We start from the raw sequence: 14936 nt of genomic DNA, 5'->3' as shown, positions 1-14936 counted from the left end.
AATCGCTACTGTAAATATTACTTTCACTGTTCTACAGTAAAAAAATAAACCCCTTATAGTAGTGTTTATGTGCCTTTTCTACTAGAAAGGGATCATTTTTTTTTTTTTTTTTAACCCCATTATGTTACTAAACGTGTTAGACCTGGTTCACATCTATGTGTTTATTGGTGCTTTTTGCAGAAATGCACTACAGTTCATTTATATGGTTTCCTATGGGACACGTTCACATCTGAAAGGGTCTTGGACTTTTAACGCAAAATGGTGCTTTATTGGTTCAATATACTTCAATGGAGAAGCTGCAGAAAAGCGTAATGCGTTTTTGCAGCAATTTGTTTTTTAATCTGCCCAAAAAAAAATGCAAATTGCATTAACCATTTTTTTTCACACAAATGGAGCTTTCTTTTGGTGGTATTTAATCACCGCTTGGTTTATTTTTTGTGCTATAAAAGAAAAAAAGACCAAAAATTCTGTAAAAAAAATTAAATAAAAAATAATAAAAAAAAATAAATTATAAAATTTAGCAGATTAGTAATTTTTCTTAATAAATTTTGGCCAAAATTTATACTACTACATATCTTTGGTAAAAATAAGTACAAATTGGTGGATATTATTTGGTCTTTGTGAAAGTTATAGAGTCCACAAGCTATGGTGCCAATATCTGAAAATTGATCACACCTGAAGTACTGATGGCCTATTTCAATTCTTGAGACCCTAACATGCCAGGAAAAGGACAAATACCCCCCAAATGACCCCTTTTTGGAAAGAAGACATTCCAAGGTATTTAGTAAGAGGCATGATGAGTTTTTTGAGGTTGTCCTTTTTTCCTATAATTCTTTGCAAAATCAAGATATTTTTTTTTTTCCCTTTTATTTATTTTTTTTTCACAAAATTGTCATATTATCAGTTTATTTCTCACACACAGCATATGCATACCACAAATTACACCCCAAAACACATTCTGCTATTACTCCCGAGTACGGTGATACCACATGTGTGAGACTTTTACACAGTGTGGCCACATACACCCAGGCCAATTCTGACATTTCTCTCCTACATGTAAAAATCATCATTTATTTGCTAGAAAATTACATAGAATCCCAAAACATTATACATGTTTTTTTTAGCAAACGCCCTGGAGAATACAATGGGGGTTGTTGCAACTTTTTATCTCGCACGGTATTTGCGCAGCAATTTTTCGAATGCTTTTTTTTGGAAAAAAAACAGTTTTGTGCTTAAAAAAAAAAAAAAAAAAAAACACAGTAAAGTTAGCCCAATTTTTGCATAATGTGAAAGATGAAGTTATGCCGAGTAAATAGATACCTAACATGTCACTCTTCAAAATTGCACACGCTCGTGGAATGGCGCCAAACGTCGCTACTTAAAAATCCCCATAGGCAACGCTTAAAAATTTTTTTTTACTGGTTACATGTTTTGAGTTACAGAGGAGGTCTAGGGCTAGAATTATTGCTCTCACTCTAACGTTCGCAGCGATACCTCACATGTGTAGTTTGAACACTGTCTTCATATGTGGGCGGGACTTGCGTATGCGTTCGCTTCTGCATGCGAGCACATGGGGACAAGGGCGCTTTAAAAAAAATTAAAAAAATTCTTATTGTTCATTTTACTTTCTTTATTTTCGTTTTGACATTTTTTTTTTTTTTTTTTTGATCACTTTTATTCCTATTACAAGGAATGTAAACATCCCTTGTAATAGGAATATGGCATGACAGGTCCTCTTTACAGTGAGATATGGGGGTCAATAAGACCCCGCATCTTCCTTCTAGGCTGGGAAGCCTGGAAGAAAAAAAAAAGATTCTGGCTTTGATCGTATTGGCGAGTCGGTAGAAGCACTGGAGGGCTGTGGGAGTGGGGGGGGGGGGGGGGGGGGGGATGTCTATGGCTGGGTATTGCAGGGTATCTCCTGGTATGGCAATTTATGGCAGGGTATTGGCTGGAATTGTACTGCAGAGTATGGGTGGGGAATTGAGGGGTTATATTTCGGTGAGCAGCGATTTGGGCACTGCAGATGCAGCCCACAGCGCTGCTGACACCGATCTCTTCCCCCCCCCCTCCGCTGTACCGATCGGTACAGAGAGGGGAGGGAGGAGCCGGAGTCATAACATGACGCCGGTTTGTTTACAAGTGATCACTCTGTCATTTTACGGAGCCATCACGTGGTAAACGGCCGCGATGAGCGGATGCTCTCGAGTGCGCGCCGAATTTTGGGAGGACGTCATATGACGGCCTCCCAGAGTTAAACAACCGCCCTGTAGCCGTCATTCGGCTATGGGCCGGTTGTTAAGTGGTTAAAATCACGTGTGCAGAAATCAAAACGCACAGCAAAAGGCACTGCAGAAACAGATTAAAAGCGAACTGCATAGGTTAGTAGTTTGCCTGAAGTTCAGTTTTAAGCCCCTCAAATATAGGCTTTAACAGGGAAACTTATGTTCACATGAAGCGTAACAAAACAAATTGCCTAACCGCAAAGTTACCTGACCATCCGGCGGAGAATTGCATATTCATGAGCCAGATCTTTTATGTACTCTAGACCAGTGGTCATCAACCCTGTCCTCAGGGTCCACTAACAGGCCAGGTTTTATGTATTACCTTGGGGAGATGCAGACTAGAATACTGCAATCACTGAGCAGCAAATGATATCACCTGTCATGTATTTCTGTTATCTTGCAAACCTGGCCTGTTAGTGGGCCCTGAGGACAGGGTTGATGACCGCTGCTCTAGACCAAATGCTGTATGATACAGTAACACCTGTTGAGATCTTCCAAGGCTATGGTGAAAATCTGAAAGTTCCTCCTAAGGTGACCTGTAGCCTGGAAGCCCCGTGGTGGTGATAGTAAACCCTTATGACATGACATCTTGATTAGATATATATACTGTACTTTTTGGAATTTATGTTCTTTTCTTTCTTGAAGTTGTGATAAATGAAATGCTTCTCTGCTTTTTCAGATGCGACTTCCGACCCTTGGTTTTTTGTGCATACACATTTAATGCTTTTGTGGATGAACAGATTTTACATCTATGCATGTGCTGGAATTGGTATTACTCTCTGGATCTGCAAGCAATTTATTTTGGGCAGAAAAAATCACCAGGTCAGTATAACAAAACATCTGTGGACAAGGGCTGTTGGGACAGTTTGAACTTTTTTTTTTAATATAGTACTATAGTTTAGGGATATGTGCTTGTTCTCTGGATCACTACCCTCACTGAGAGGGTCAGTAGTCTATTGCTCTCCATACATGCTGTTTATAAATGCTTGCATCATGGTAGAGCACGATTTGATAATCAACTGCTTAGAGACTTGACTGCACTGTCTGGCAGGGTTTGTTGAATCACAAGCTTTGCTGAACAAAATTTTCAAAGTGTACAGTATATAAATTAAAACTGTGTGTATCTCTCTATATCCCATTGAATTTGTTCATTTTTGTTGTGATCTGTTCACACTTGTTTGCTGCAGCAAAGCACATTGCATGTATTGGTGCACTGCAGTGTCAATCATTGCAGATGGCACCTTGGCGCACATTAAAAACTCATATGAACAGCAACCAGCTGCAGCCCAGCACTACACCTGGTTCATTGAGCTGCGAACAAATATATAACCTACTTGCAGTGTTGTTTTTTATTTATTATTTTTTTTTTTTGTGTGGTGTGGTGTGGTGTAGTTTTTATTGGGCTGATTAAAGTGGTCGTAAACCCTTACAGACCACTTTTACTTACAGGTAAGCCTAGATTAATGCTTACCTGTAGGTGCACGGCGTGATCGCTCCGTCAAATGGCGCAGCTGCTCCCAATTCACACCTGAAACCTTGTAACACTAACGAGTCCCATGACATCAGGGAGGGAAAATGGCTAATTGGGCCATATTTGGAAGTTTTCACTTAGGGGTTTACTCACTTTTGTTGCCAGCGGTTTAGACATTAATGGCTGTGAAGTTATTTTGAGGGTACAGCAAATTTATACTGTTATACAAGTTTACATTGTAGCAAAGTGTAAGTTATTCAGTGTTGTCACATGAAAAGAGAAAATATTTACAAAAAGGTTGTATATATTTATTTTTATTACCGTATTTTTCGGACGATAAGGCGCACCGGATTATAAGGCGCACTAGCAACGACCGGCTAATATAATGGATATTTCCATATATAAGGCGCATCGGACTATAAGGCGCACTGGATTATAAGGCGCATTTAATGAAACACAACTCGGATGCGGTACTGTAAGTCAAATTTTATTCAACTCTTTAGCAATAACCATAAAATGGTCTATAACAATAACTCTTAACACTGTTCAATTAAATACAAAACCAGACAATTATTTTTTCACTTTATTCTTCAATAACTATTAACACTGTTCAGTTACCGGTGAATACCGTACAAAACCAGACACTCACTTTTTCACTTTATTCTTCTCCCGCAAATCCATCAAATTCTTCATCTTCAGTGTCTGAGTTTAACAATTGGGCGATTTCGGCATCAAGCACGCCCGTATCCCTCTCATCATTCTCATCAGTATCCGAGTCAGGCTCGTTGCTGTCATCGGTACCGGTACTTAGCTGTTCAGTGATAATTCCGGACTTCTTGAAAGCTCGGATTACACTGGTGACTGATACCTTCGCCCAGGCATCCACGATCCACTGGCAGATAGTGGCGTAACTCGCCCGGCGTTGCCTCCCTGTGTTGGTGAATGTGTGTTCGCCTTCTGTCATCCAATGCTCCCACGCAGCTCGCAGTTTAACTTTAAACGACCTGTTGACACCTATATCTAGTGGCTGCAGTTCTTTGGTTAATCCACCTGGAATGATGGCAAGCACCGAATTAGTTTTCTTCACTTGGGCTTTGACAGTATCTGTCAGATGGGCGCGCATGGAGTCACAGACCAATAGGGATGGAGATTCGTGGAAAAAGCCGCCCGGTCTCTTGACGTAAACCTCTCTCAGCCACTCACTCATCTTCTCCTCGTCCATCCAGCCCTTCGGGTTAGCCTTGATGATGATGCCAACCGGAAACTTTTCTTTTGGCAGAGTCTTCCTCTTGAAAATTACCATGGGTGGTAGTTTCTGGCCATTAGCCTGGCAACCGAGAACTACAGTGAAGGATGACTTTTCGTTTCCTGTAGTGCGTATAGATACCGTACTGGTCCCTGTTCTCTCGACAGTACGGTTTACAGGGATATCAAAGGTAAGGGGGACCTCGTCCATGTTGGTGATGTGCTCTGGTCGGATTTTCTGTTCATTGATCTTGTTCTTGCAGTAGGTATGGAAAATGGCCAGCTTTTCTTCGTAATCCTTTGGCAGTTGCTGTGACATAGTGGTTCTTGTGCGGATAGAGAGATTCCGCCTTTTCATGAAACGGAAGCACCAAGAGGGACCTCCTCGAAAGTCGCTGATCTCCATGTCGCGTGCGATCGCTGTTGCTTTGAGTCGAATAGAGACAGTAGAGACGCTTCTACCTGCGGTTCTCTGTTCAATAACCCACTGTTCAATTTTGTCCTCCAACCGTGGCCATCTTGCTTTGTTTCCTCGGAAACTCAGTTTGGTCTTCTTTACCTGGCGCAGGGCATCTTCTTGCTTCCTCCACTTTCGTACCATTGATTCATTAATGTTGAATTCTCTCGCAGCTACTCTATTTCCATGCTCTACTGCATGACTGATAGCCTTCAGTTTGAAATCCGCTTCGTAAGCATGTCTCTTAACAGGAGCCATTTTTGGGGCAGCGGGTATACCGTAGAAAATGAACGAATGAATGCGCACACCTCCTGACTAAGATGGCCGTAATGCTCACGAAGCTGCACTGCTTGGATTGGGCATTACGGCCATCTTAGTCAGGAGGTGTGCGCATTCATTCGTTCATTTTCTACGGTATACCCGCTGCCCCAAAAATGGCTCCTGTTAAGAGACATGCTTACGAAGCGGATTTCAAACTCATCGCTATCAGTCACGCAGTAGAACAACCTGAGAGAGGTTTACGGTACGTCAGTTTACGGTAAGAGACCGGGTGGCTTTTTCCACGAAGGTCATATATAAGGCGCACCGGATTATAAGGCGCACGGTCGATTTTATGAGAAAATTTAGGCTTTTACGTGCGCCTTATAGTCCGAAAAATACGGTATGTCAAAATTGTCGTTTTTTATTTATCGCACAAAAAATAACCCCCCCCCCCCCCCCCCCCCAGAGGTGATCAAATGCCACAAAAGAGAGCTCTAGTTGTGGGGACAAAAGGACATAAATTTTATTTGGGTATAGTGTCGCACAACAGTTCAATTGTCTGTTAAAATAACGAAGTGCCGCATCGAAAAAAAAAAAATGGCCTGGTCATGAAGGGGAGGAAGGGGGGTAAACCTCCTGGAGCTGAAGTGGTTAACTGCATTGTATTTAAAATAATAATTTTTTATTTATTTTTTTTAATCGAAAAATCTTTATTGTGCCAATAGTTATACATCACCGGTTAAATAAAAATAAGCAAAAAAAAAAAAAACCTTTTTGTTAGCACCAGCAGGTATATAACACCCTATTACTACAAGTCCATGATCCACTACTTGTGTATTAGTGTTGAATGGCATCCTTCTCTAAAAGTCATAGTGAGACAAAATAGTGCATAATAATACTTAGAAGTCTTTTGACAACAAAACAGCATCTATACTGAGTGGGCAGGAGCTAGCCTGCCCACCCAGCACAGAATAACAGAAGGCCAACGATCCAGAAAATTAACATGTTCATCCTCATTCCGCCTGCACGTAAAGAAGAGGTTTCCTTTCATAAGGTATATTCGAGAAATGATGCATCTAGCGATTTGTGGGATTCGCCCGCTACCGATCCTAACAAGCAATGCTACATCCCCCCCCCCCCCTTCCTTCCTTCCGAGTATTTGCAACGCTCAGGCTTGTAGCAACCGGAACAAGACCAATTGTGGAGGAGCCAGCCCTGGAGTTCCCAACCAGCCCTGTTATATAGAATGGAATTTGCATTTTTATGCTGATATGTCAGCTGCTCTCTGACAAGGATGTAATTAACTTGGTCCACCCATCGTTTCTTAGTAGGTACTAGTGGGGAAAGCCAGAATCCCATCTTATGGGTATTTAGAGTAGTCTTCTCACATGATGTGGGGGTGTACATTTTTCCTCATCAATAGCTCCCAACGCACAGATTAAAGGGTCCAATGGGACCTCAACCTGGAATACAGTAGAGAGCTTTGGTTATTTTCCCCCCAGTACAGGTGCAGTTTGGGACAGCGCCAGATTAATTGTATTAGAGAACCTTCCTCTCTATTGCATTTAGGACACAGAGGAGACTCCCTCCTACCCCAGTGATGCAATTGTATGGGTGTGCAATAAGCCCTGTGTAGTAGAAATAGGTGAGACAACCTGTGGGACTGCGAGACCGATGTAATCGGACAAGATTGCAAACGCATATCCCAGGTCTCGTCATCAATCTCCCCCAGATCCTGCGTCCAGCCCCTCCTACATGGCAAAGTTGTCGGATCTTGTTGAGTTGACAGTAATAATGAATCGATATCAGATATTTGGCCTTTTTTCTCTATGCCCGTAAAATACATCTCGTACAAGAGGATGGCTTGATAACGAGAGGGAAGTTGAGCACCCCTGAGCTTGTTGGGCATGTCTCAACTGGACATACTGGTAAAACTGCTGTCTAGGTAAATTAAATTCTGCTTGAAGGTCCATGAAGGATTTTAGTATTTTGATTTATATATTTGGGGAAACCATTACATATGCCAGCTAGCTGCCATGACTGTCCAGAGTTTGTTCAGAAGTATTATAGTGGGAGCTGATTGTGGTAGATTGGGTAAACCAGCCTCTAAGCCTGCTACCATGGTCGCTGTCAGCAATCCAGTCTGCAACAGGCTATTGATCGGGTTGGATTCAGTTGGTAAGCCACCGTCACTCAAGTGCTGTAGCTGAGAGGCATAAAAATACAATTGGGTACTGCCGCTCCTCCACAATCTTTCTCATACTGCAATGTTTAGAGATGTATCCTAGCTACTTTTTTTTTTTTTTTCCATATCAATGATCTGACTAGGCTGTCAATACGAGTGAACCATCTACGTGGAATCCACTGAGGAAAATTATGCATTATGTACAACAATTGGGGACACCACACCATTTTAATTACGTTTATCCTACCAATTACTGACAGTGGCAACTTACACCAAGTATTACAAGTCATTTGGAATTTCTTGAAAAGGGGTAGCAAATTATCCTCTAGGTATTTGGAAGGGTTGACACCTGTACACCCAGATATTTAAATGAGGAGACTATCTGTAGGGATTCTGCAGAAACCGACAAAAAAATCGTTGGGTTGTCCACAGGTAAAAGTACCAATTTACTCCAATTGATGGAGAATCCTGACAAAGAGCCAAAGTATTGGATCACTGACTTTGTGTTAGTAAGGGACTCGGTGGCATCACTAAGATAGAGGAGAGTATCATCCACGTAGAGGGAAACTTTCTCCATGTCTGATTCCCTGTTGGAGCCCACGATGGGACAGGATCTTATTGTGGCCGCTAATGGCTCCAGGGCTAGTGCAAACGGGGGTGAAAGTGGGCACCCCTGTCGCTTGCCCCTGAAAAGAGGAAAAGAGTCGGTGAGATCTCCCAGGCTATGAACTTGTTTCCTACCTCAAAGCACCTCAGCACTTCCCACAGGTAAGGCCATTCAACGCTGTCAGATGCCTTGGCCGCGTCTAAAGAAAGGATGACTCTGTTACTTGGGTTGTCCACAGGCAATTGGAGATTAAGAAACAGTGACCTGATGAAGAAAGTAGAAATATCTAATATTCCTGTATCTGAGGTGTTTCTGGATGAATAGCAAAGTCTTTGTAAATATGTATGTCCCCTTTCTCCTTGAGAGTGTGTGAAGGAGAAATGTGTCTGTCTTTATCCAAGGCCACATTTCCACCAAAATAATAGGAATTCGTTTTTTACTAGAAATTGTAGAATCCTTAGTTCGTATAATACTTCAAGAAAAGTAGTTTATTCTTTAGAAATATAAGTAAAGACAAGACTTGCATAGTAACATCTGGTAACATGTATATGGTATGGTGATGGCTTCAAAAGGAGGAAGAGATATCAGATGTTACATTATGCAAAGTGTAGGGTTCCTTCCCTCTCTCTTCCCACCACCATTCAACCCTACTCTATTCTTATACTGTTTCATAATGTTATGTCAGCATTTCCTAGAGTAACACCCATTTTTGCATATATCCTTTATATGTCTTCAGTCTGTAGATAAGTTGCATAACTCCCGCCCATTTTTCTGACATAGTAACTCAGAATACAAGTACCTACACAGAAAAACAACTTTTTTCTCTCTGTCCTGTAACCTTCAGAGACTAACACTAATTACATTATAACATTCATGTGTTTCATATATTTTTCAGAAACATTTATCACTTAAAATATTTTAATTAACTCCATCTTCTAACACCTGATATTTAAGGCTGTAGACCTTGAAGGAATGAAACCAGATTGGTCTTTACAAACAATTTTAGGGATGACTGTAGCCAACCTGGTAGCCAGCAGTTTCACATATGTTGTTAACAATAAAATAGGCCTATATGAGTCTAGAGAGAGGGCATCCTTACCTGGTTCCAACAATAGGACAATCACCGCTTCCCTCATGGACAAGGGTAAAGTTCCCCGCTCCAGAGCATCTAGAAAGATCTCTGTTGTGGCATCAGGGTTTTAGCATACCATTTATAAACCTCTGCCGCCAAGCCATCTGCCCCTGGAGATTTGCCGGGAGAGGCGAGAGCTAAGGCCTCCATTAGCTCAACGGAGAGGGTGGGCATTCAGTAGCTCTACATCTGATGTCAGGAGTTGGGGAACCTGACTATTCTCAAGAAAGGACCTGATTTTAGTGTTGGCAAGACTTTGAGGAGTACACATCAGCTTTGAAATCCCTGAATATATTTAATATAACGAGGAGTGCAAGGAGATCGGAACTCCGGCAGGGTCTGCAATCGTCTCTATGAATGAGGAGCCCCTCAGCGATTTCACTATCATTGCAAGCATATGACCTGTACTTTCCCCCTCCTCAAAAAACCTTTGTTGAAGAAAGAACCACTTGTTTTCAGCTTTTGTTAGAACCATGTGTTTGGCTATGTGCTGGGCTTCACACCATGCCCTTTCAGTTTGTTCAAATGGGGAGTCAACGAACGCTGACTCTGCCCTCTCAACCTCCCACAGCACAGATTGTTCCCAAGAACCAGTCCTGGTCTTAATGATAGACCTAATAAATTTGGGCTTATAGGAAGGCCTTCAGCGTGTCCCAGAAAACACCAGGGACAGCTGAGGATTTATTGAGTGTGATAAAGGTGGAAAGAGAATTGTGTACGAGGTCCGGGCTAGGAAACGGCAAGTGCAAAGGGCACTTCAAATTGCACCGAAATCGCTGTAGATCCAAGGGGGGCATGCAAGGAAAAAAAAACATAATTTCTCAAGCCATCTTTCAGGACGGCACACCTGAGAGATGACTGGTCCACCTGACAATAAACACAATCAACACATGAGCTTGAAAGGACCCTCCCTTCCCCCCTGCACCTTGTTCTTGATTGTGTTTTCTGGCAGCAAAACATTTTGTTATTTTGTCAGACCTGAAGTCTGTAGCGGAAGCCCCCCCCCCCCCCCCAACTGGGAGCTGCTGGATGCTAAAGCTGGAGAGAGCTGTGGATCAAGCCAGGGTTCAGTCCCTTCTCAGGGGGGACTGTTCTGGATGGGTGGAGCAAGATGGCGCTGCTTCCTTTTCTGGGAGGCATCACTTCCGGTTCCGGTCCACTCCAAAATGGCAGATCCGGAGACACTAGAGGCCAAAAGGCACTACTTCCCCCGGCGGCGCCAGCAAAATGGCGCCGAGCAGCGTCCTGACCGTAAGAGTCCGATGGAGCCAGGCGGAGGTCCCACAGGCCACTCTCACCTGGATCCTCACAGGAGCTCCTTGGAAGAAGGAACCAGCTGAGATCAGGAATGGAGGGAGAGGAGGACACAGCAGTGGCTGCAACCCAGGAGGGGACCACGAGTGGTGAGTCTTCCTCTATTTGGCAAGGGGTGGGTTAAGGAGGGTGCTTACCCACACCCCTTGGGGGGGGGGGGGGGGGCAGGAGGAAGAGTACAGCCTGCTAAAATGAGTGCTGTCATGTATTTATGTATTTTGTCTCCTTAGAACCCAGTGGATCTTCTCAAGAGGTCCATAACGCCAAAGGCAAAAATCCCCCCCCCCCCCAGAGCAAAAAGGTGTGGGAGTTATAATGAAAGACTCCCACAGGATCACGCAAAACCTTTTTGTTAGAGGTGCATAATTAAACTGTCGGGCAAGGAAACCACACAGGTTATAAGGGACTTCCTTACAGTATAGTCAGAGATGCTGACTGTGCTCCAATCCCTGAAGACCGTTATTGCATCTAAGGAAGAGCTTAGCACTAGTGCCAGAGGCTCTGTCTTCTAGGGAAGGTACTTCATCTCAAGGGGGTACATCTGACAGAGGTCAGAGAACCCTGCCGAAGCCTCCCTCTTCTATCACTTCGGGAGTAGATGAGGTTGAGGACCCGGAAGAGTCAGAGGAAAGCTCTTTAGAGGAAGGGGAAAACTCAGACTCTGAAAGCCAGGACAGTGCCAGTCCTAGACTTGGACATCTCTTTCCCGTGGAAGATATGGGACAGTTTCTCAGGGCAATCTATGCCTCTGAGGACATCCCAGAGCCTCCAGTACAGGTAACGGCCCAGTATAAGATGTATAGGGTATTAGGAATACCTCAGTCCAGGGTATTCCCGGTGCATCAAACCCTTAAGGAAGTAATTCTGAGGGAGTGGAAGGAACCGGAGAGAAAGATCCTTAAATAAAAAATCTGGAAGAGAATGTTTTCATTTGGGGAGGAGCAAGAAATGTTTTTCAAGACCACCAAATTAGATGCAGCCCTTTCTCAGGTCTCAAAAAAAAAAAAAAAAAAAATCAGATTTGTCCTTTTTGAAGACTCGGGTAGCATTAAAAACCAAATGGATAGAAGGGCTGAAACGTTTCGGTGCAGTGCATGGGATGCCAATGCGGCAGCCTTGGCTCCTGCCCTGGCTTCTGCCAGCGTAGCCAGAAATGTTAACACCTGACTAGGCTCTCTAGCCATGTTTCTAGAGGGGATAATTCCAAGGAAGTAATAGACTCTCTTGAAATAATAAACAAGGCAAGGAGGGATGTCAGGCTCAAAATGTGGCAAGGGGACCATATGTCCAGGTCACGGCTCTGCGGGTTACCTTTTTGAAGGTTCCCAGCTTTTTGGTCCCGGACTGGATCAGGTCCTTTCAGGTCCTTTCAAGATCTGTAGAGAAAGGGAAGAAGTTCCCAGTTAATGCCAAGAGAGAGAGGGCAGACAGGGTGTGTGTGTGGTTGGGTTTTTTTTTTTCCGATCCGTGAGATTTTTTGATCCGTTGCACCCCTACTAACCGCTGTACTTTTTGCTTTCTCCATTAGATCATCCTCCACAGTTATTTCCTTTTTGTATCACTTGACCCTCCCTCCTAGATTGTAAACTCTAACGAGCAGGGCCCTCTAATTCTTCCTGGATTGAATTGTATTCTAACTGTATTGTATGCCCTCATGTTGCAAAGCGCTGCGCAAACTTTTGGCGCTATATAACTCCTGTATAATTTGACAGGATTTTGACAAACCCATCCCAAGGTAAGCATCCTCATTTGTGATGCACAAACTGTAAAAACAAACCTAAAATGCTAATAGACTGCAGCTACAGTATGTGCATAGATTATGTGACTGTTTTAGTTCTGCTCTTTTGGTAGATTCATTTCTTCCCCCTTGAGATCTGCATGTTTTTGCCCATAGACTGGCTGTTTATGATTATCTTCCCTGTTTTTCCATTTGGCACTCAATTCTCTTGCTGGTTCCATGCCAACCTGTCACTCAGCTGTCATGTTAAATTCCTGTCTTTTTGCTGATGGCTTGTTCGCACTAAGTTTGTATGTGAATATGGAGTTATTTAAAAATGTGGGTATAAATAATTGCATACCTTTTTTTTTTTTTTTTTTTTTTTTTTTTAGAAAAAAACCTTGTTCTACCCAAGCTGCCTTCTTTTATCAAAGTGGCATTATTAAAAAAAAAAAAGTGGATATTTGCAACTTTTAAAGTTGTAATTTAAAGTGCAGGACCCTGCATTCACTATATCTGGTCTCCCACAGTACACGGAACATGGAAATGCAATAGTTTTAGTAACTATAAAATACTAAAGTTGGCCTTTATTGGCAACTTTACTGCAAGAAAAGCTCAAGAAAAATGAAATCTGCAGTCTCTGACCATCTCTTGTATCATGTCTGCAATCTTAGTTAAACGTAAACATGTTGCTGATAGTATTGGCAACATTTTCATTCGGTGCACCTCTAACAGACATGGTACAGGAGATGATCCAAGACTGCAGAAGTACTACAGGAAATGGGCAGAGGCTGCAGACATATGATACAAGAGATCAATGCAGCCCGCCAGTGCCCATGAGATGCAGCACTGGAGATGCAGCTCGCCAGTATCTGCATTCCCCTTGTAGGCTGTGTTTTCTTCTCTGCATTTCTGAATGCGCAGCGACCTCTGTCACTCTTGTGCTACCATTTGTTCACTTGTGCACGTTTGCGAATGCACGGCAACCTGCAATAAAAAGCATGCTTTGCTCTGTGTTTTGAACACTAGCAGCAATGTGTTGCTCGAACACAGCCAGCAAAGAAAATGCATACTTTGGGGTTGATTTACTAAAGGCAAATCCACTTTGCACTACAAATGCACTTGGAAGTGCAGTCAATTTAGCTCTGAGGGGAAGATCTGAAATTAGGGGATGCTCTGCTGATTTTTATCAAGTGTACATGTACAAGCAAAAATGCTGTGTGTTGTGTGTGTGTTTTTTTTTTTTTTTTTTTCTCTCCTTGTTCCCCATCATATAAACAGACTACAGAGACTGCACTTCCAAGTGCACTTGTAATGCAACTTGGATTTTCCTTTAGAAAATAACCCCCTTTGTCTTTTTTTAGTTTCAAAAACACATGGCAACACTTTACCTTTTCGTTCCCATCTGTGCATTTCTAAATGCACAGCAATCTGCAATAAAAAATGCGCTTTCCAATTGCGTTTCAAAATCGCACCGCAATGTGTGTCACGATTGTGTTACCGTTTTAGGCTGCATTTTCGAGTTGCTGAACATGTAGCAATCCGCAAAGAAAATGCATGCTTTGTTTGTGCCAAACACACGTCAATGCATGTTTCGATTGCATTGCCATTCATTTTCATCTGCGTGTGTCTGAAAGCATGTCGGTGCACAAGAAAATGCAGGCTTTGTGCTTTTAAATGCATGCATCAGCGCACAATGTGCCTGCATTACCATTTTAAATCTGGGTCTTTTGAAATGTACGGTAGCTTTCAACGTGCAATATCAATTTTTTGCATCTGCATGTTTTCAAACGCACAGCAACCTGCAAGAAACCGTTCATTTCAATAACTTGTGGCAATGCATGTCAATCTTGCATTACCATTGGGCATTCTGTCATGCTGCAGCTGACTTTTTTTTTTCCATTTTACATCCAGCATTTGAAGCACATTTTTTTTCTTTTATGAGTGAGTGCTTGAGAAGTCCTTTATACTGTATATTGTTGAAACGATTATAGGCTATAAGAACTACCTGTATTGTACCACGAAAGAATACATTTCTTTACTTGAAAAGTTAGTCAATTACAAGATAACGTGTGAGTGAATAGAACCTTCTGCATTGCTCATGAAAATGAGGTTAAGTGGCTAAGTAATTACCTTTTTGGTAGATGAACCATTGTTTTGCTTTAAATCTTTTGGGAAGATTGTTGGATGCCAAGATAGCCTAATTTATGAAGCCGTGTATATTAAATGTTGCATTAGCACAACTGATCTCATGCTAAAAAT

The 14936-nt window shown here is 42.4% G+C and overlaps 1 protein-coding gene across 2 annotated transcripts in view; it reads left to right on the top strand.

Annotated features, from left to right (window-relative positions):
• Window positions 1–14936, top strand: part of LOC143983070 (S-adenosyl-L-methionine-dependent tRNA 4-demethylwyosine synthase TYW1-like) — a 321868-nt gene that overhangs the window by 7473 nt on the left and 299459 nt on the right. For both annotated transcript variants that reach the window (XM_077482324.1, XM_077482323.1), the window contains exon 2: window positions 2965–3107. In XM_077482324.1, coding sequence (XP_077338450.1) covers window positions 2965–3107 — 143 coding nt within the window. The remainder of the gene's footprint in view (window positions 1–2964; window positions 3108–14936) is intronic.

The sequence above is a fragment of the Lithobates pipiens genome, unplaced genomic scaffold (genome assembly GCF_037356315.1).
Source record: "Lithobates pipiens isolate NorthernLeopardFrog02 unplaced genomic scaffold, aLitPip1_a1.2 Scaffold_16, whole genome shotgun sequence".
In the NCBI taxonomy this organism is placed as follows: Eukaryota; Metazoa; Chordata; class Amphibia; order Anura; family Ranidae; genus Lithobates; species Lithobates pipiens.
The sequence above is the reverse complement of the archived record's forward strand: the minus strand, read 5'-3'. Positions and strand labels throughout refer to the sequence as shown.